This window comes from Ammodytes marinus (assembly GCF_949987685.1).
Source record: "Ammodytes marinus genome assembly, chromosome: 15".
In the NCBI taxonomy this organism is placed as follows: Eukaryota; Metazoa; Chordata; class Actinopteri; order Uranoscopiformes; family Ammodytidae; genus Ammodytes; species Ammodytes marinus.
This window is the reverse complement of record NC_137219.1, coordinates 27,273,359-27,294,899: the sequence shown is the minus strand read 5'-3', so window position 1 is coordinate 27,294,899 and position 21,541 is coordinate 27,273,359. Positions and strand designations below refer to the sequence as shown.

The following is a 21,541-nucleotide window of genomic DNA, read 5'->3' as shown; positions in this document are numbered from 1 at the left end:
GACATGAGAAATGAGCTATATCTATTGCTAAGTGTGGCCACAAAATCGCTATTCCTTTTTTATCTGCAAATATCGATTTAAAAAATAAAAATAAAAATAAATTCGATCGCTGCATTTGTTAATTATGTTGTGTTTACGCCTCGTAGTAGCGGTGTTTTTAAAAATGGCGGGCATGATGTTTAAGTTGTTCTGGTTGGTCAGGATAATCCCTCCCCCGGCCCCTGATGTAAGACTTGATTCAAACGGTGAAGTGAGCCATGCTGAAGGGTCTGTATTCTTCTTCCAGATACGCCTCTCAGCCCAGAGAGGTGGTGCTGGACTGTGGGCCCTATGTGGATAAGAGTGGCCTGTCGTCCCGCCTCAAGGCAGAGCTGGAGGACGCTCTCAACTTCCTGGATGACTGTAACATACCTGCAGCCAGAGAGGACCGCAGTCCCACGTTCATCTCCAAACAGGTCAGACTTAGAAAGATTAGGGATTTTTATTAATTATTTGATCATACGATATGATGTTTTGGCACTTTCAATTTATGGTTATTTCTAAAGATTTAATGTCAAAAGCTGTATATTAAACACACAAAAGCACAACAACATTGCTGATCCTATTTCTAATTATTCTTAGGTTATTTTTATTCATTTGAAAAGGAATAGTTCAACATTTAAATTTTTTAGCTTGTAACATTTTTGAGATATAAATGGGCAAAGGTCACTCATACAGGTTAGCTTAAAAAAAAAAGATATCCCCTTTACAACATCATGCTCCTGTGTGCTTGTTGAGTAGCCCCCTCCTTTTAAAGCTGCTGTTTGTGCGTCCTGGCCAGGTGCTGAGTGACTGTTGGGCCGTGCTGCAGGTGCTAGGCCCCTGGTGTGCAGACAAGGCGGCGGGCATCATGGTGCGCGAGCTCCAGAAATACATCAAGCATGAGCAGGAGGAGCTCAGCCGCAAGTTCCTGCTCTTCACCGACACCACCCTGCGCAAGGTACAGTCCCTGCGTTCCAATCCCCATACTTTCCTACTATTCGGTATGCCAGAAAAAGATTTAGGATGTCCCAATACATGCATGTCAATTGTAGTATGCTGAAAATTAGGGATGCACCGAACATTTGGCCACCGAAAATGGCAGAATAATGGCGCTTTTCCACCGCAAATGTAGCTCGACTCGACTCAACTCGACTCGACTCAACTTGGTTTGGTAGCAGCACGGGTCGTTTTCCACCGCAAATAGTACCTGCTGAACGTGGGCGGGGTCGTCGTAAGGGGCTGAAAGCCTACTCCGGAGCAAAGTAGCAGAGCAGAAATTGCGAGCAGTTGTTGCACTATTAACTGAACCAACCGCCAAAAACACGGATGAAAAATGTTTAAGAAATACCCCCCTTGTATCTGTTTGCTAAAAGAAGTAGAAGAATATTGCTACGGGCCATTAAAAGGGATGGTTGTTGTCCCGATGTGTGACTCTGCCACACAGTCAGCTGTAGGGATGCGTCACGTACATCCCTATGCACGTAAACACGGGCATGATAAAGTTGACTGTTTAGTGCTTGTTTCAGGATACGTGTTTTCAAATGCAAGCCGTGTCTCAGCCTGAATATTTTATTGAGGTAATGAGTTCAGTCCGAGGCTTGTAATGTAATCGCTCGCTATCATGTCTGTCCCAGCTGGCTACTATTAGCCTAGCTGCTAGCTGCCCTACATGTCTCCTCTCGTATGATAAGTAACTTCACCAACAACCAACACTGGGTGAGCTTAGCGAATATATGGAAAATAAATTCAGATCTGTGATGCAAATCAAATGAAAGAGAGCCAGAGAAGGCTGCACGCGGCGTAAATACACTCAAAAGTCCCGGAGAGTTGGGGAGAATAAACAACAGAATGAAGCCGGTAGTCTCTGGCCACTGATTGGCCAGACAATAGTCTCTGAAAAGCCAAAAATGCGAGTTGAGTCGAGTCGAGCTGATACCATGCGGTGGAAAAGCGCCATAAGTAATTTTCGGTTTCGCCCCGAAACAGGCCGAACAAAATTACCGAAAATTGACGAACTAAATGACAATAAGGAAATATTTATTTAAAAGAGCTGCGAGCTTGTAAACCAGGAAATGGAAGTAAGGTGAGACGTAACCGTGTAGGCCTATGCGAGTCCACGTCTCTTCGTGAGCGCGCAGCAGGAGCGGTCTGTAAGGTGCGTGCATGAAAATGTCAGTGTGTGGGAGCATTTTTTTCAAACTGGATAAAACATGGCGCAGTGCAACGCTTTAAGCAGCATTAAGTTAAAACGCCCGTCCAAGACTGATGTTAAATCACCTTAGAAACACAAAAGCCTTGCGCGAGCGGAGCAGCGATTCACCCGGTGAAACTCAGCGATGGTTGGTAGCGGTGTCATTCACAGTGCCGGTGAGAGTCGCAGCGCAAAAAAACTCTGGTTTGACAGCTAAAATGATAATCGGAGATATCCCTGTTGGGGGGAAAGGCTCCTACGATCTGATTGCATTTCTCGAGCCTGAATACACAGAGCCATGTCGGCAAACTGACAGCGCGGCTTAAGAATATGTCCAGTGAGCCGCCTTTCATTTCGGTGCATCCCTACTGAAAATACATGAATGCCCCACCAACTCCAATAGCATTTTGAAGTATTAGTCTTTATTCTTGACATTTATTGACATAATGAAATAAAAATCTTCCTTATCTGATTTTGTTTCTCTCCTGTGGCCCCTTAAACTCTTCTGTACTTTAGTATGTAGTGGAGTAAAAAGCAATTCATTTAGACATATGATTGAGAAGCAGGCCTTAGAAAAAAGGTTATGGAAATTGGGTAACATTGCATGGTAAAAAGTAATGGCAATGCTTTTGAAAAATGTATTGGTAAAGAAAATGTGTGTAAACCCCCCTGAAGGTACACGCGCTGTGTGAGGAGCACTTCTCACCCGCTTCACTGGACCTCAAGTACGTCACGCCCAAGGTCCTGAGGCTGCTGGAGATCCTGCACGAGTACAAGCCCTTTGAGCGCCAGCAGTTTGAGAGCGTGGAGTGGTATGTTGTGAGGAAGAATGAGACGTATTATACTGGTTTAAAGCAAAGTCTATTTAATCAAAGAAAACAGAGGATCCCAGAACATGAAGGTTCATAACTGATCCAGACAGCATGGTTTGCTGGCTGGGTAAGAATGACAAAGTTTAGTACAGAAGTCAGCCTACTTATGGGTTGGCCCGTCCTGTGAGGGAGGGGGGGGGAGGAAGGCTCCGAGGCAGTCTGTTTAACTGGGGGGGGGGGGGGGGGGGGTGAATACAAGACAATAGAAGAGGTGCATTTGTCCTGTGGGGAGGGGGATTTGGGTGGGACACTGAGCATTTGAGAAATCTAACATTTCAGTCAGGAGACCTACCATGTGCAATATTTCTTATAACAGGTACAACAACCGCAACCAGGACAACTATGTGTCCTGGAGCGACTCTGAAGATGAAGACGAGGATGAGGAGGTGGAGGTCAAAGAGAGGCCCGAGGCCAACTTCCCCTCGCCCTTCACCAACATCCTGTGTGGGATCATCTTTGTGGAGAGGCGCTACACGGCCGTGGTCCTCAATCGGTATGCCCCCTCTGTTTGCAACTACAAATATTTCACATTGCCTCTTTCTTATTCTTTCATACAGCTGTGTGTGTGTGTGTGTGTGTGCGCCATCATTTTGGAATTTTCTTTCTTTTTATCATATTTTTATTTGGACATGTTGATGAACACAGAATACTTTAACATCCATAGTATTTCATTATATTTTTATTTTGTTAAAAAAACAACAAAATGATTTATTTTTTTACACACATACAGTCCCGGACAAAAGTCTTGTCACTTATCAATTGTGTAGAAACAACAGCTTATAACCTGACTTTTAATTAATCCATTGGTTTAAAAAATGGCTCTTATGAAAGCTAAAACCCTCCCAAATTATGTTTAATAAACTAAAATAAATTTGCTTCACTGAAGAAATATTGATCATTTAATGAACACAGAAAGGTCAGATTTTGGCAAGACAAAAGTTGTCGCCTACAGAGAGTGATGTGAAAATTGAGCAAATAATTTACTTCAAATACAAAAATATGTATTTGCATAACATCACTGAATATTTATATCTTGTATGACTTCCATCAGCTTGAAGGACTGCATCCATGCGGTTCGACAATGATTCATACAATTTATTGATGAAGTCATCAGGAATAGCAAAGAAAGCCATGGAATACACTCACCACATTTGGCTATACCAAAATATCATTATATCTGTATGTACTTATTCACACATACTCTAACTAGAACCTTGACCTAGTTGAGTCCCCTTTTTCAACAAAGAGTTAAGATATCCTTTACGGCAGAATAATGTACTTTGTTTCTTTGTCTTGCTCAGTCTGATCAAAGAGGCGGGGAAGCAGGACCCAGAGCTGGCTTACATCAGCAGTAACTTCATCACGGGCCACAGCATCGGCAAGAACCAGCCACGCAACAAGCAGATGGAGGTGGAGTTCAGGAAACAAGAGGAGGTAAACACTGTGTGGATATATTACGGCGCACTCACACCAGGCCATGTGTACCGGGCCCAAGTACGTTTGCCTCCTAAAATCTAGTTGGTTTGACCAGTGTGAGTAGGCCATTGGTACTCAAGCACGGTACACTTCTTTGGCTCCCGAACAGTTGGGGGAGGTGTGTTTGGGCACGGTACAGATGCTAATGAGCCGGCACCGTATAGGCCGTAGGGATGTGCCGATGGGCCATGGAATCGTCCATAGGCCATAATCGGCAATTTAAAAAATCCAGCCGATGCCATTGGGAGTTTTCCTTTTTTTTCTTATTCAATTTAGGCACAGGGCCCCCCAATGCCTGAAATATAATTTTCATCACAAAAAATAAGTTGTTTGGTAAATCAGTTCTATACCTAATAATAATCTGAACAGTAATGGATACTCAATTCTATTTGTCTCACAGGTTCTCCGCAAATTCCGTGCTCATGAAACCAACCTGCTGATAGCCACCAGCATCGTGGAGGAAGGAGTGGATATTCCTAAGTGTAACCTGGTGGTGCGGTTCGACCTGCCCACAGAGTACAGGTCCTATGTCCAGTCCAAAGGCAGAGCCCGGGCCCCTGTCTCCAACTACATCATGCTGGCTGACAGTGAGAGGACCAAGACCTTTGAGCAAGATCTCACTACCTACAAGGCCATAGAGAAGGTAGCTCATTATTTGTCTTATGTCAATTAGGTAGCTGGAAGGAGTCCTCGGGGCCTTTATGTTTTGAGAATATACCTTAAAAAATGTTCACTTCTCTGACACACCCAATGTTACATAGTTCACCTTTAAATGTCACTCTTATAGTTATTACAACTAGAAAAAAAATCATGTTGTGAAGCAGGCGGAGGTAATGATGCACTCTCTCTCTCTTTTTCTCTTGCTCAGATCTTAAGGAACAAATGCTCCAAGTCGGTGGAGGTGAGTGAGTATGAGGTGGAGCATGTGCTGGACGATGACAACATCCTCCCGCCGTACGTGCTGCGGTCGGAGGAGGGAGGGCCGCGCGTCACCATCAACACAGCCATCGGACACATTAACAGGTCAGCGCTGAGTCCATACAACACAATGAGGCATCAGCTATTTTAAAAAAAACACAGCTTTTCTCAAGCGTTGTCCGTGTGCTTTGTGCTCAGGTACTGTGCTCGGCTGCCCAGTGACCCATTCACCCACCTGGCACCCAAGTGTAAAACTAAGGAGCTGAAAGACGGCCGCTTCCAGGCTACACTCTACCTACCCATCAACTCCCCCCTCAGAGTTCCTATTAAGGTGAGGAACAACATGTTTAGATCAAGGCAAAAACATTGTTCTTTAAGCCCTGGTCAATTGTGAGATTTTTGCCTATTTTTCTTCCATAACATGTTTTCTTTCATACTCGGCCTAATCAAAGGCTTGCGTCTTTTGCATCTTCAACGCCCATTATCTCATGTCGAAAATAGATTTTTTTTTAGACCTTTTACAAAGTATTTTTTTTATTTAATAAAATGAAAAAAGGCTCTATCCAAAATCTGTTGTGTAAAAACTTTGGACATGTTTTACAGATTAAATAAATATATTTGAACTCGTATCCAACATCCCGATGTTTTGTTTTAGAAGAGATGCAAATGTATGGTTTGATATTGCCAAATTTGAATATAATTTTATTAAAAAAAATGTTTTAAACATTTCTAAAACAAATAATAGTTCTAATGTAAGTAATCAACTGGCAAAGTCCTGGATGTTGATCCTCCCCCCCCCCCCCCCACACACACACACACATTTAACACTACTGTTTCTATCCTCGATCTAGTATCTACGGTCTAGTAGGGTTGCATCCTAATCCCAACATCTCAAGGTAGATTTTTTCATGTCTCTTGTCTTTCCAGGGCCCTATAATGTACTGTGGCAGACTGGCAGAGAAAGCAGTTGCCCTAGTATGCTGTGAGAAACTCCACAAACAAGGTACAACCACAATCAACAATCCCATCCACTTGTTATCTTGTATACAGGCATCTAACCCATGGTGTTTTTCCCCACCACCCAGGTGAGCTGGATGATCACCTGATGCCTGTGGGGAAGGAGACAGTGAAGTATGAAGAGGAGTTAGACCTGCACGATGAGGAGGAGACCAGTGTTCCAGGCCGGCCGGGCTCTACCAAGAGGAGGCAGTGCTACCCTAAAGCTGTAAGACCATTCATTACACCAACACACAATCAACCCTCCTCAAGGAAAACCACTGTTCTAAAACGTCCATTATGATTTATTTCACCAAGAATTGAGATCGCGATTCTCTCATACAATTCTTAATTTTTTTTAAACAATGTAAAGTTTAGAAAAAATCAAATAATAATAAATAATTTAACCATAGCACCCACTGTCCGTCTGGACAACCAAATGCTGAGTCGCAGAGCCTCTCAGTCCTGTCGCTTGAATTTTGAACATGTTCAAAAAATGTGTGCGACAAATGTTCTCTCAAAATAGTCTCAGAGTGGTCGCAGGTGTGTCGCACGCGTCGCAAACCCTTCTCAATTTAGTCTCCGCAAGTCAGAAAGTGTGAGAAGTGTGAGACAACTTTGCGAGGGTTTGGCGACATATGAAACTAAATTGCGACTAATTTGAGACAAAAATGAGACTGACATTCCGTTTGTGCGACGCTCGCCAGACGTTTGCAAGACATAAATGCGAGCTCCCGGCAAGTTTTGGCCAGGACATAGCTATACACCAGTCAGGCAAAATTACCAATGAAAACTATTATTTTAGTTTTCACCGTTTAAAAAAAAGCACAGGTAGCTTCCTATCCGTTGTGTTATTAAAAACGAGGCATTAATAGACTGCTGTGGTTAAGATAAATTAGTGGAGTATGAGCAAAAGCATTCTGTGTTGGTGTATGTAACATTCAGGCTGTACTAAGGGCATCTTGTCGCTTAGCGGGGAAAACAACATGGCTGTCGCTCGGAAAATTTTCCATCGGATCTCGGGGCCGTGGACCAATAAGAAATGGGGGGGTGGGGTTATCATAGACTAGTGCACGGTGGACGTTTCTGGGGGGGAAGCATGGACATATAAAGAAAATATGGGGATGTGGCTGTGCCGACTATTACGTAATAGTCGGCGAGAATTCTGACTGGAGTATATTGGGGGGGAGGGGTGGGGGTTTCAGAAAGGGGGAGAGTGAGAAAAGGAGAGATTGTTATTTTTTTTATATTTTGGCAGTCTCTAGGCACACCGTGGACCCATGGATATGTTAGAACACATTTAAAAAGTGCATTTAGCATAATATGTGACCTTTTAATATTAGAGTCAGGATTTAACCCATTGATGACTATGGCAATCTAGGATGCATGTCCTTAATGCCTGAGGGTTTTCTGAAAAAATAGTACGAATTGTCAACGTCTACCAAAACCTTAATATCTAAGCCTGTGTAGCACATAGAAACATGAAATAAAATACATTTAAAAGGTAAGGTTCACAGGTTTTATTTAAACATGCTCCCTTAGCGCTTACAAACCAACAATTTTTTCTAAAAATCGTCAAAATTAGATGGGGGATTATAAATAATATAAAATATTTAAAAATAATGTGCTAAATGAGGTTATAATCCTGCTTCCTTTTAGCATGGATAGTAGTGACTGAGTGTGTAGTGGAGGGATAAAGATAGACAGATAGAGGAAGGAGGAGATAGCTTTATTTTATAATTTAGTTCAGTTATCACTGGCACCATAAATCCGACTTCCCAGTACAACTGGAACGCAGACTGACTCCTGCTGTCGGGAGCTGATCAGCTGGTCCAAACGGCTGTATACCACGGAGATGAAAACTAAACTCAAACTTAACTATCGCCTGGCTGGGCTGAATTTGAGTTGGAGCAGCAAAATATAGCCTAAATTCTTAAATATTGTTAATAAATAGATGCAATGTGTTGTGTGATTTGTCAGTAGTCTATAGTAGACCTAGATTCTGCGCTCCGAACGCCACTAACTGTTCTGTAATACACTATCGCCGACACAGCTGGCGTATTTTATTTTAATTTTTTTTATCATATGGCAACTGTGACTGTTTGACATAAGCATTGAGCGCTTTATTGCGGTCAACCGTTGTTCTGTAGACAGATGTGTTGCGTTCTAAAAATAGAAAAAAGTTTAACGAGGAATCGACAGATCCTCGAGGAATGCAAGCGATCACACGAGTAGCGAAAACACTCGTGCCCATCCCTACTAGCTACTATTGCACTAAATGGGAACACTTACGTAGGCCTACGTTATGCAAATATGGAACTTGTTTGTTGAAATGTTAATAAATGGGAGCTTCCTCAAGCAGCCATCTCTTTCCAGACAATCCCCTCTGTGCACAAACTCTTACATATGGTAATTAAACATTATAACACCTGCGGCTTATAGTCCAGTGCGGCTTATAGTGCGGAAAATACGGTAGATAAAGCAACAATGTTGCGTCGCGCAGCAGCCGGCATCAATGGGTTAAATGATTCATCTTCAGAATCTAAGAGGATGTGTGATTATTGATGTGTTGCTTTCAGGGAGCGTGAGCATTTTGTGTCTTTGTGTGGTGATCCAGATCCCAGAGTGTCTGCGGGACAGTTACGCTGTACCAGAGCAGACCTACTACCTGTATGTGGTGGGCATGGTCCTCACCACCCCGCTGCCCGATGAACTCAACTTCCGCAGGAGGAAGCTCTACCCGCCGGAGGACAGCACCCGCTGCTTTGGCATCCTGACGGCCAAAGCCATACCTCGAGTATGTGCACACTACTATGTTAGCTCACACTGATGGCTTGTCTGGCTTTTCCTTTCCTTGTACTTGACAGAACAGTGTGACAAAAGCACCGTCATATGGCGGACATGACACTAAATGAACACATTTAAGACATCAAAAACAGGACAATAATCAGCAGTAATTCATGGCCTATTGTCACATTGTATGTTGAGGGTGTGTGATTTTGATTTACATGATTTTCTGGTTGGAGTGTGTGTGGAAGCAGAAAATAGGAGATAAGTGCTCTCATCATTGGTAGTGTATACTAACTCGTGCTTTCCCTTCTGTACCAGATCCCCCATTTCCCGGTGTACACTCGCTCCGGTGAGGTGACCATCTCCATAGAGCTGCAGAAGTCTGGCTTCTCCCTGAGCGCGGCCCAGCTGGAGCTCATCACGCGCCTGCACCAGTACATCTTCTCCCACATCCTGCGCCTGGAGAAACCCGCACTGGAGTTCAAGCCCATGCTAGCTGACTCGGCTTACTGTGTTCTACCTCTAAACGTTGGTGAGTGCAATCAGCCGGCTCAGGCTTGGTGCAGTAGTTTCTCCACTAGGGGGTGTGCTAAAATGATCGATACGGCAATATAGCGTGACATCTGAATCCTATCCTCATTTCCAGTATATGGATATTTTAGAGAAAAACAAATTACGGGTTGTGATCAATAACCTCGGCTCATGTAGATGCCGCAGTACGGCTACTAGTCGAATTTGAATTTGAATCGAGTTTTGAATTTGAGTTAAAGTCTCTGCTTAATTATCAATATAATGGCTAAAATGAAAATAATCTGATGTACCGAGATCTTACACAGCAACTTGTATTTCAGATCCTATTTGACATTTTCAGTGAACTATGTGGAATATCCCTAATGAAATGTATGGTGATATATCAGTGAACCATTTATCATGATGCGTATCGTATGGTGAAGACCTTGCCCAATACACAGCCCTATTCTCCACACGTGTACAGATGCTTATTAGTTTTCTTCCATTGTCCCTTCTCCCTGCTTCCAGTTGGGAACTCTGACACCCTGGACATGGACTTCACGTTCATGGAGGACATCGAGCGGTCTGAAGCCCGCACTGGCATTCCTACCACTCAGTACACCAAGCAGAACACCTTCAGCTTCAAGCTAGAGGACTACCAGGATGCTGTCATCATTCCAAGGTACACACTCAGTGCGTTTACATGCAGACTCATAATCGGGTAAATAAACGAATAAGACTTCAACAGGACTTGTAAAATGCATGTAAACACCTTTTATCCGATCTACTTCGCACACTAATCGGCACATTAACGGACAAGCGAAGTCGGATAGGAACACCTAGATAACTCGTTCATAGTCTGCATTCTATCTGCATGTATACAGGATCGCACATCGGAGTTTGCGTTCTGCCTTTGCGACATTGGGAAGGATTTTTACCTGCTCCGCCATTGTAGGAGCATACACATTCACCCATCTGTCGCTCTGTACGTGCACCGGCAGTGAGACAGGTGCCGGTTTGTAGCGTTCTCTCTTCTGATTGGTTATTAATAGTGGGATCCCCGAAAAGTTTATTTGCCAATTACGTTTAGAGCGGGTGACTAAGAGATTGGCTCTATGAAAAGTGCACACTATATAAGTGATCACTGTATGAATAAAGAGCGATTGAACACTTATATTCACATAAATAAACCGCTTACTTCACCTTTAAGTTTGATGTATTCCTATGTAGGAAGCTGAAGCCCCTGAAGTAAGAGGATCAAACTGAAAAGTGCTTGTATCTACATAATAACTTTCCTACTGCTTTCCGCCCAGATATCGTAACTTTGACCAGCCTCATCGCTTCTATGTGGCCGACGTGTACACGGACCTGACCCCGCTCAGTAAGTTCCCCTCGCCGGAGTACGAGACCTTCGCTGAATACTACAAAACCAAGTACAACCTGGACCTGTCCAACCTCAACCAGCCTCTACTGGACGTAGACCACACCTCCTCCAGGTCAGCTTCAAATCACTATGGCTGTGTTCAGAAAGCCATACTAACGTCCTACTCGCATTCATTTTGACTTCAATTTGATTATGTGACAGTGGTGTATGCGAGTTTGGGTAGGCGAGAATTGCCGGGATGAGTACTTACTTCCGGGAAGATTTTGGGTATGGATCGATTGGATACTTTTCCTACTCAACCGCCCCACTAGGGTTGCAAAATTCCGGGAATTTTCAAAGTTGGAAACTTTCCATGGGAATAAACGGGAATTTACTCAATTTAAAGCAACCCAAATGTACTCAATCCTTCTAACTATGTTATTTCAGTCCTGGCAAACGTTCTACACAGTAAAAAGCAGATTTTTAAAATAATTTTTATAATATTCATGAACATTTAATTTCAAATCGGTTTGAGGCTCTAGGCTACTTGAGCTGCTACTAGCATAACAAAGCCAAATCTCCCTAAGGGCTAATGGCAGTTGAATTGCATTGTGGGTTATTAATGAGCCAGCTTTTGGCAAGGTAAAAGAGAGCATAGAATTATTACAAGGCAATATCTCTGGCTCTGCTGTCCAATGCTAAATAAATGGAGTGGTCAGATTTATTTCCACTCCTTGAGCTTTGATCTTGTCTCAGAAAGTGATAAGCAACAGCCACATTGTGAAGCACACTGTCATACAGTCCCTCTGTCAGCACTGTCTACACACATTAGTTTGGACAGGTGTAACGCTTCTTTGTGCCCCCCAGACTGAACCTGTTAACCCCTCGTCACCTGAACCAGAAGGGGAAGGCCCTGCCACTCAGCAGTGCAGAGAAAAGGAAGGCCAAGTGGGAGAGTCTCCAGAACAAACAGGTACCTCATGCTTCAAAGCTGTCTGTCTGTCTGTCTGTGTGTGTGTGAGAGACAAACATGGAAGCCGGCAAATAGCAGCATGACTAGCAAACTGTCACTCAACTGGTGTGGACACACACACACACGCAACCTCTACAATTTTTTTTAACATGTTCAATGCTTCCATATATTTTTATGTTTTTAAATGTATTGAGAAATACATCATGTAAAATCAATAAATCGATACCCTCTGCATTTTCCAATTGCAATATTGTCCATGATAGTCGCAATTGCACAATTTCACCGAATGGTACAGCACTATTGCCACTTTACCTAATAACTTTTTCTGGGGGAAATGCTGCAGTGTTGATGTTGGTTCAATAGTGTAAGTGTAAGTCCCAGTGTTAACAGTGTCGTGTTTGATGTGTGTTGTCAGATCCTGGTTCCAGAGCTGTGTGCCATCCATCCCATCCCTGCCTCTCTGTGGAGGAAGGCTGTGTGTCTGCCCAGCATCCTGTACCGTCTGCACTGCCTGCTGACGGCCGAGGAGCTCCGCGCTCAGACCGCCACCGAGGCTGGAGTAGGAGCACAGAGCCTCCCCCCTGACTTCAGGTCCCTCATACAAACACACACACAAATGAAAAGGATCCACTTGGTCTTATTCCATTTGCAAAATATTCCTCTCTACTCTGTTCTTGTGGTTAAATACATTCAGTGGAATGTTCATAACACACTTTCCAAAGACAATGTGATAAAGAAATATCACTTAATTATCATAGATAGTAGATCAAATGGATGTAGCATCCGGGCTGACCTCAGTTTTTCCAACTGCATCCAATCGTCCTGGGCTATGTGTGTCAGAGTTTGACTCCGCCTCATTTCCTCTAAACAAAAAAGGGCATTGGGGGGACGGAGATACGCCCATATAGCTGACGTATACCTCCGAGGCAAAGTGAGGGCCAGCCGCTAGCTGTCACTCAAGAGACCGCACCCCTAATTATTCATAAATTTGAACCTCCAATAGAATAAAAACTAGCCTGGTCCGAAAGAATTCACCCCCCTCAGTGTTGTCATGGAGATATGACCTAAATACTAAGTCCATACAGACTAGAATGTTTTTTTGGACCAGGTCTTAGATTTAATAATGATGTGAAAACGGCATATTTAACATGGGAGTCAATTCGAGATTGCTCTGTTTTTCATTCATTCATTTTCCTTTATTTAACCTCGAAAGATCAATTGAGGGGTGACCCTCTTTTACAATGACGTTGAGTATTACAAATATACAATATATAATACAAATACACAACCGTTTACAAGGACAGAAAAAAACAATTTAAAACATTTTTGGTACCTGCCCTTAGTGACTACTCGGTGAACTGCCTTTTTTCGTCATTTCCGCATTGGATGCTGTTAGAACTCTGTGGTTGGGGCTTTTTCATTATTGTGGTCTCATGAGATTAGGATCAATAGTGTTTCAATGTCCACCCCCAGTTTGACACGGGTCTGTTGTGTTTGTACGGTGCAGGTATCCAAACCTGGACTTTGGCTGGAAGAGATCTATCGACAGCAAAACCTTCATCTCCTGCTCTGACTCGTGCGAGGAGGAGGAGGAGGACGCTGACTGTGCACACCCAGAGACTGTAACATTACCTGGAGAAGAAGAGCCCCGCTCCAGGAACCTCCCCAACGGCACTGCCCTCGACGGCCCCCCACACGAGCACCTTCTGCCACATGACAATTGCCAACACTCGCGGCCCGGCTCCCCTGGGCCCCAGAGCCCTGAATCAATACAAAGCGCTACCTCAGTTTGTGTGCCCAGCTCTAGTCCTCCACAGCCTAGAGATGAATGTACAGCAGACAGCACCAGTAAAGCTACCTCAGTCTGCAGCCCCACAGACTCCCCCAAAAGCCTGGGCCCCAACCCGGGCCTCATCCTGCAGGCCCTCACCCTGTCCAACGCCAGCGACGGCTTCAACCTGGAGCGGCTGGAGATGCTGGGAGACTCTTTCCTCAAACACGCCATCACCACCTATCTGTTCTGCACCTACCCAGACGCCCACGAGGGACGCCTCAGCTACATGCGCAGCAAGAAGGTGAGAGCAGGGTCAGGCAACAGCTGGACAGCATGGAGACATTCCATTGCTTCTATGGTTGCTGAGGGTATTTATCTATGGTCACTTTTCATATAGAACAGTTATTCTATTAAATAAACAAAGCTCATGTTATTTATCAAATTGATTGGCACCTTTCAGTGTCTTCTGCAGTGTTTTATACATTTACATTCTCTCCTCTGCAGCAGACACACACACACGCGCACACACACACGCGCACACACACACGCGCACACACACGCACACACACGCACACTCACAAAGAGACAGAGGAGAGCTACAGGTGTTACAATAAAATGCATAAAAATCCAAAAGCCAACGAGTAATTTAAAAGTCTTGTCAATTATAAACGAAGACCCCAACCTTCTGAAAAGCTGCAAAAAATGTTTTGCACCCCCCCCCCTTACTTTCCATAACAATGTCCCCTGCCTGGTGCAAGGCTTCAAGCTGTTACTGAGGATAGTGTTGTGTGTCCAGGTGAGCAACTGTAACCTTTACCGTCTGGGGAAGAAGAAGGGTCTGCCCAGCAGGATGGTGGTGTCCATCTTTGACCCCCCGGTCAACTGGCTGCCTCCTGCTTATGTGGTCAACCAGGACAAGAGCAGCACGGAGCAGCTGGACTCAGAGGAGGTAAGTCACCTGCATCCACTCTCTCCACTTTCACTTTATTTATATAGCACAATTCAGACACAAGGCTTTACAGAAAAGTGAATGAATAGAAATAAAACATTTAAATACAATATGTTATAGCTTGAAATGGAAACAGAAAAGTCTTCAGACTTGATTTAAAAGAGCAATAGGAACAACAAAGAGTTGCAGCAGACCTCTAGTTTTCTGGGAGTTTGTTCCAGAGATTTGGTGCATAAAAACTAAAAGCTGCTTCTCCTTGTTTAGTCCTAACTCTGGGGACTGTAAGTAGACCTGTCCCAGACGACCTAAGAGCTCTGGACGGTTCATTACGTATCAGCAGATCAGTAATGTATTTCGGCCCTAAACCATTTATTACTCCTAGCCACAACGTCTTTCAAAGTGCTGGAGCAGGTTTTGGGATTAAACTAGGAATGACAAACAGAGATTTTCTTTGTAAGGATAAGCCCTAAGATTATGGGATTGCTTGTGATAAGTGACAGGCCATTCATAATACAATTCAGTATTATTGGAAATCATTCATACGTTTCCTAGATGTTGCCAGGCCACTAGAGGGCAGGCTTGCACCTTGTCTGGCTGAAGAGCATGTTTTGTGTTTGACTCCACACTCTACTCCTTCACAGGGTTTTCACAGGGAGCCGCTAGTCGGACAGTTTGAAATTATTAGAAGGAAATTGAAAAAAAAAAATATTATTGTTTTTGACCATTACCCAAAACGATATTTGTATACGAAGAAACACTTTCTTTATACTATTCTATTTGTAACACCAAATCACATGTTTTGAGATTTAATGAAAATATAAATGGATTCCAAAAGCGTTTACATATAGGAGTAATAAACACATTGAAATGAGTCAAAATCAGTGTGTGTGTGTGGGCTGAAAAAAAAAAAAAGATCCACTGTTGATACATAGTCCAGGCTCTGTAAACTGGCATGTTGCTTGCTATGGTGGGCCCCTTTTTGTTTATGTACCAGTTTATAGAGTCTAGGCTGTGTATCATCAACACCAGATATATTAGCACACACACACACACACACACACACTGACTCCATCTTTAACTGCAAACATGTTGGCCCTCTTTGAACACTCTTTGATCCTAGCTTTTGAGACCTGTCACAGCAACATGAAACGGTAGCGATGGAGAAACTTATGTTGGAATACGAAGACATAAACAGTAAAACTGGATCACTCTTATTCATTTTAAAACCGGACAGGTTCTAAAAGCTAACGTTGTCTCTAGGTTACCTTTTTTATAATGTGAATAGACTGTTCGATTTATCAACTCATTGTTTCAGCTGTAGTTAAATCCATGTGTAAAGATGCTCCACACATTAAATATGATAACGCTTAAGTACTTGAAAATCACTCCTAGTTGAAAGCTTAATCATCACTGGCTTCTAATGACTTTCCTGTGTGTGTGTGTGTGTGTGTGTGTGTGTGTGTGTGTGTGTGTGTGTGTGTGTGTGTGTGTGTGTGTGTGTGTGTGTGTGTGTGTGTGTGTGTGTGTGTGTGTGTGTGTGTGTGTGTGTGTGTGTGTGTGTGTGTGTGTGTGTGTGTGTGTGTGTGTGTGTGTGTATTTGTGCGTGTGTGTATTTGTGCGTGTGTGTATTTGTGCGTGTGTGTCCGTCCATCATTCAGGCCAAAGAAGAGCTGGTGGCTAACGGTCACTCTTTAGATGAGTCGTTGGAGGAGGAAGAGGAGGAGGTGGAGGAGGAAGGTGACATGGTGCTGAAGGAGGAGGAGCCAAAGGACGAGGTCAACATGGAGGACGACCTGGAGTATTACAAGGAGCACATCAAGTTCATAGACAACATGCTGCTTGGCTCCGGAGCCTTTGGTAAGAAGATATCTCTGGCTGCCTTCCCCACCCCTCCCCCCCTGACCCCAGCCCCTGCTCCCTCCCCCCCCACCATGGAGGCTCCCTACGAGTGGAAGGCCCCCAAGAAGCCCCCCCACCCCACCACCACCACCACAGCCCACTACCCCCCAGAGCCGGCCCCCAGCAGCGGGCCCTCGGCCGACGAGTTTGACTACAGCTCCTGGGACGCCATGTGCTACCTGGACCCCAGCAAGGCTGGGGAGGAGGACGACTTTGTGGTGGGCTTCTGGAACCCGTCTGAGGAGAACTGTGGGGCGGAGCTGGGCAAGCAGTCCATCTCCTACGACCTGCACACAGAGCAGTGCATCGCCGACAAGAGCATCGCCGACTGTGTGGAGGCTCTGCTGGGCTGCTACCTCACCAGCTGTGGAGAGAGGGCCGCTCAGATGTTCCTCTGCTCCCTGGGCCTCAAGGTCAGCCACTCTCCTGCCTCTTCTCAGTATTCAGCAATGATCATGAAACCAAACCTCTCTTTTACCTCTGCTCTGAATCGGTTGGTAAAGAAGTTCTCATTGGTCAGATGTTTTCTGAGGCGGATCAATAACGTAGTTCCTGAACTGCTTTAAAGTTGAGAGAAAACTACAGAAAGAAACTACAGGAAGTATAATGCCTACCTCATCTCTTAATGCATAGCGTAGCTGGCTACAGGAGCTTGTTACCCAGTGCTTACTACAGTTGGGTCGGACTCACATTCTCACCACAAACGAGCCACACCAGAGTTTAGTAAAAGAGGGTTACATTGTATACGAGGTAAGCCATGGAATGGCTCACGGGGTATTATGGACAAAACATATCGTTAGCCTCATAGCATAATTGCCTAAATCATATTTACTCTACTCTACTTTTACTCTACATCTACTCTACATCTACTTTTCGTTAGCCTAATAGCATAATTGCCTAAGTCATATTTTAAGGGTTATAGAGTAGGGTAAAGTAGATGTAGAGTAGAGTAGATGTAGAATAGAGTAGATGTAGAGTAAATATGATTTAGGCAATTATGCTATGAGGCTAACGATATTGTATGTGCAACAGCCAGAGCATCCAAAGTGCCGCTCCCAAACCAAACTCTTAAACCACGGCTTGTGTTTTTGCTGCCCCCAGGTGTTACCATGGCAGCGGGGCGCGTTGACAGCAGCAGTGGTGGTGCAGCAGCAGCAGCGGCGGCACACCTCAGCCATGGAGCTGTGCTACGGCTGGCTGAAGATCCCTCCGCGCTGTCTGCTCAGCCATCCGGACGCAGAGACCACTCTCAACCACCTCATCTCAGGCTTTGAGAACTTTGAAGGAAAGATCAACTACACCTTTGAGAACAAGGCTTACCTCCTGCAGGCCTTCACCCACGCCTCCTACCATTACAACACCCTCACAGGTCAGACACACTGCACACACAGGGCATGAATGATACTTTCTTTCTTCTATTCTACATACTACAGCTGATCATAAAAACAGTATAGTTACCATGCAGTAGGGCTGCACAATATATCCAATTTTTATCACGATGACAATATTGGCTTCCCACGATATCATTTACATGAATGTGCGATATTTGTGAGCGTGTGCTCCGCTGTGAAGCAAATCAATCACTCCCCAAACCACTCGCTGATCATGTGTCCGTCCATGATCCAATCTGGCAACCCCAGGCTCCCCGAGAGCTGTCAATCAAAGCTTTTTTGTTAAAAACTTAGAATATCTCACAACTCTGTGTGTGTGTGTGTGTGTGTGTGTGTGTGTGTGTGTGTGTGTGTGTGTGTGTGTGTGTGTGTGTGTGTGTGTGTGTGTGTGTGTGTGTGTGTGTGCACTGAAGGAAAATCAATACACAACCTAAGCTCTGTAAACTGATAATTAAACAAAGGATGCCCACCGTAGCCAGCAACATGCCAGTTAGTTTACAGAGGCTGTATACTAACACTAGATCTGCTCACACACAGTATGGTCATGTAGCGGATTGTGGGGAGAATAGATATTCACTTTTTTTTTTCTCAAAAAGTCATTTTGCCAGCATGCGCTCTCCAGAATCACTGGCTCCACCTTTTAAGACCAATATAAGCTCCACCACATCCTAAGGAACTAACTGCAGAGTTGGTGATCATATCTCTTTTGGGTTAATCACCCACACATGGGCCCTTTCAGATTATACTTAGTCAATGTAATGGTGTCTGTAGCTTTCCTATATCTGTACTGCTTGTCTTCCTTTAACCCTACAGATTGTTACCAGCGGCTGGAGTTCCTTGGTGATGCCATCCTGGACTACCTCATCACAAAGCACCTTTATGAAGACCCGCGCCAGCACTCCCCCGGCGTGCTCACTGACCTGCGCTCTGCTCTGGTCAACAACACCATCTTCGCCTCTCTGGCCGTCAAGTACGACTACCACAAGTACTTCAAGGCCATCTCCCCGGAGCTCTTCCACGTCATAGACGACTTTGTCCAGTTCCAGCTGGAGAAGAACGAGATGCAGGGCATGGACTCTGAGGTTAGGCAACAGTCTTTTCACTCTTTCATTTGAAGGACCTAAACTTGTTCAAGAAATACCTCCGCTCTCTCTAGAAGAAGCCATTGGTCCAGAAAGCTTGAAAAACTAATATCTAAACCAGACCATGCACTTTCTAGTCTTTTCATTTATGCCCTTAGGCCGGCCATATTATGTGCCTACGCAAATGAATGTATTCCTTTTAGCTATCAGGCTACTAAACACACAAAGCTACTGATCTGTGTACGTGTCACTGGCATGTTGATGTTTGTTTGTTGTCGTTAGTTGTGTATTCAACTGACTTGCCACCTGTTTGGATAAATAAAGGATTCTGAATGTGAAACCAAAAACCCAGCTAGCATCAGCTCTGAACAACAAAGCCCTGTAGCGAGAAACCTAAGCTGTGCTGTACTTTCCCCCTTTTTAAATAATGCTTCAGCATTCACAAAGATCTGCCTGAATAACAAGGCTGTCAGCCTCTATCAATCTGTTTCATATTCCACTCGTTTAAGCACAGAAGAGTAGAATACATTTGGATTGAATTTGTGCTGGAAATGGCTATCTAGCAGATCTCTCATTGTTTCTTAAGAGGTACTTCTATGCCTTAGGCCTCATACACAAGCAGAGTGCACAACACAGCTGAAAGAAATCAAGAAATGTGCTGCAGGAGTATGCTACCACTCCACGGCTCACTATTTAGCAATTAAAACTTAACAATAGCCTGGTGAAGATGCTAATACAGCATGCTAAAAATGTTCCATGGCATTGGAGGCTGTCGGTATAGAGGCTCAAAAAGGGCTTTTAAGAAGGGTTTAAAGCTCAACTGAACATGATGGGTATCATTGAACACACCCTCTTCATATACTTAGAACATTCATTCAAAGCTAGACTCAACCTGACTGTCTACACTCCGACTGAAAACCAAATAAATCATTCTCGTTAATTGTGTCAATCGTAAAGCTTAAAGGTGCACTATGCAGTTTCAGAGGAGGGGGATTAGTTTCCATTCACAGAGCCTGCAGTTAGTTTACTAAACATATTTACTCTACATTCTTAGTATTGAATATAGTTATATAATCATAAATCAAAAAAAAATTATTTTGAGGAACCTGGAACCAAACGTAAGACTAGAATATGTTTGAAAAAAACAAACTGTGGGCCCTGCTGCTGTAAACAACAACCGCAAAACAGTAACTTTTCAGGAAGCTTTCTGACTTCAAACAGTGTTCCAGGGATCACATTTTTCCTATGAGGAAAGTTTGTTTATTCAGTTATGAGAATATACCTTTAGAAAACGTTCACTTCTCTGACACACCCAATGTTCCTTAGTGCACCTTTTTAAAATGTTGAGATGTGTCATAGCTAGCTCTAGCACACAGATGAGGGTGTGTTGATGGTGTGAGCTAACATCCTGTGTGTGTGTGTGTGTGTGTGTGTGTGTGTGTGTGCTGTCAGCTGCGGCGCTCTGAGGAGGACGAGGAGAAGGAGGAGGACATTGAGGTCCCTAAAGCCATGGGGGACATCTTTGAGTCTCTGGCCGGGGCCATCTACATGGACAGTGGCATGTCTCTGGAGACTGTGTGGCAGGTCTATTACCCCATGATGAGGCCACTTATAGGTCAGCAACACTCAAAGCACCTTCATCTCACTAATCGTTAGACCCATAGCATCATTGCCTACATCTACTCTATTCTACATCTACTTTACCCTACTCTATAACCCTTAACATATGACTTAGGAAATTATGCTATTAGGCTAACGAAAAGTAGATGTAGAGTAGAGTAGATGTAGAGTTAAAGTAAACACAGTATGATTTAGGCAATTATGCTATGAGGGTAACGCAATGCTCCTGTCTTTTAAACCGCCTAAATATCCCTCCCTTCTCTCACTACCACAGAGAAGTTCTCAGCCAACGTGCCACGCTCTCCTGTCAGGGAGCTGCTGGAGATGGAACCAGAAACTGCCAAGTTCAGGTAGGACGGCTGCTGGCCTGTAGCCATGTTGACTCTGTCTTAACTAAACCAGGGATGATTACCAACTGGTGTAAACAACCTATCCTAACTGAACATTTCCAATGTGAAAATACTTTGCTACTTGTACTCAAGTGCTATTGTAACAGGTGACTTGTAACAGAGCACTTTTTCTAGTAAGGTGTCTCTACTCTTACTCAAGTATGCTTTTCAGCTTCTCTTTACACCACTTTCCTCTATACTGCCTGTTTGAAATGGAGCTAAATGAAAGCAGTTTTAACGTGTGTGTGTGTGTGTGTGTGTGTGTGTGTGTGTGTGTGTGTGTGTGTGTGTGTGTGTGTGTGTGTGTGTGTGTGTGTGTGTGTGTGT

At 44.1% G+C, this 21,541-nt stretch overlaps 1 protein-coding gene across 1 annotated transcript in view; it reads left to right on the top strand.

Moving 5' to 3' along the window:
• dicer1 (dicer 1, ribonuclease type III) overlaps positions 1 to 21,541 on the top strand; it is a 35,182-nt gene that overhangs the window by 8,772 nt on the left and 4,869 nt on the right. The window contains exons 8-30 of the mRNA XM_080041848.1: positions 287 to 455; positions 821 to 979; positions 2,888 to 3,024; positions 3,401 to 3,577; positions 4,386 to 4,518; positions 4,961 to 5,203; positions 5,429 to 5,583; positions 5,677 to 5,809; positions 6,406 to 6,481; positions 6,564 to 6,703; positions 9,092 to 9,271; positions 9,583 to 9,796; positions 10,303 to 10,456; positions 11,088 to 11,270; positions 12,005 to 12,110; positions 12,526 to 12,701; positions 13,618 to 14,185; positions 14,681 to 14,833; positions 16,492 to 17,145; positions 17,834 to 18,101; positions 18,937 to 19,205; positions 20,658 to 20,820; positions 21,100 to 21,175. Coding sequence (XP_079897974.1) covers positions 287 to 455; positions 821 to 979; positions 2,888 to 3,024; positions 3,401 to 3,577; positions 4,386 to 4,518; positions 4,961 to 5,203; positions 5,429 to 5,583; positions 5,677 to 5,809; positions 6,406 to 6,481; positions 6,564 to 6,703; positions 9,092 to 9,271; positions 9,583 to 9,796; positions 10,303 to 10,456; positions 11,088 to 11,270; positions 12,005 to 12,110; positions 12,526 to 12,701; positions 13,618 to 14,185; positions 14,681 to 14,833; positions 16,492 to 17,145; positions 17,834 to 18,101; positions 18,937 to 19,205; positions 20,658 to 20,820; positions 21,100 to 21,175 — 4,686 coding nt within the window. The remainder of the gene's footprint in view (positions 1 to 286; positions 456 to 820; positions 980 to 2,887; positions 3,025 to 3,400; positions 3,578 to 4,385; positions 4,519 to 4,960; positions 5,204 to 5,428; positions 5,584 to 5,676; positions 5,810 to 6,405; positions 6,482 to 6,563; positions 6,704 to 9,091; positions 9,272 to 9,582; positions 9,797 to 10,302; positions 10,457 to 11,087; positions 11,271 to 12,004; positions 12,111 to 12,525; positions 12,702 to 13,617; positions 14,186 to 14,680; positions 14,834 to 16,491; positions 17,146 to 17,833; positions 18,102 to 18,936; positions 19,206 to 20,657; positions 20,821 to 21,099; positions 21,176 to 21,541) is intronic.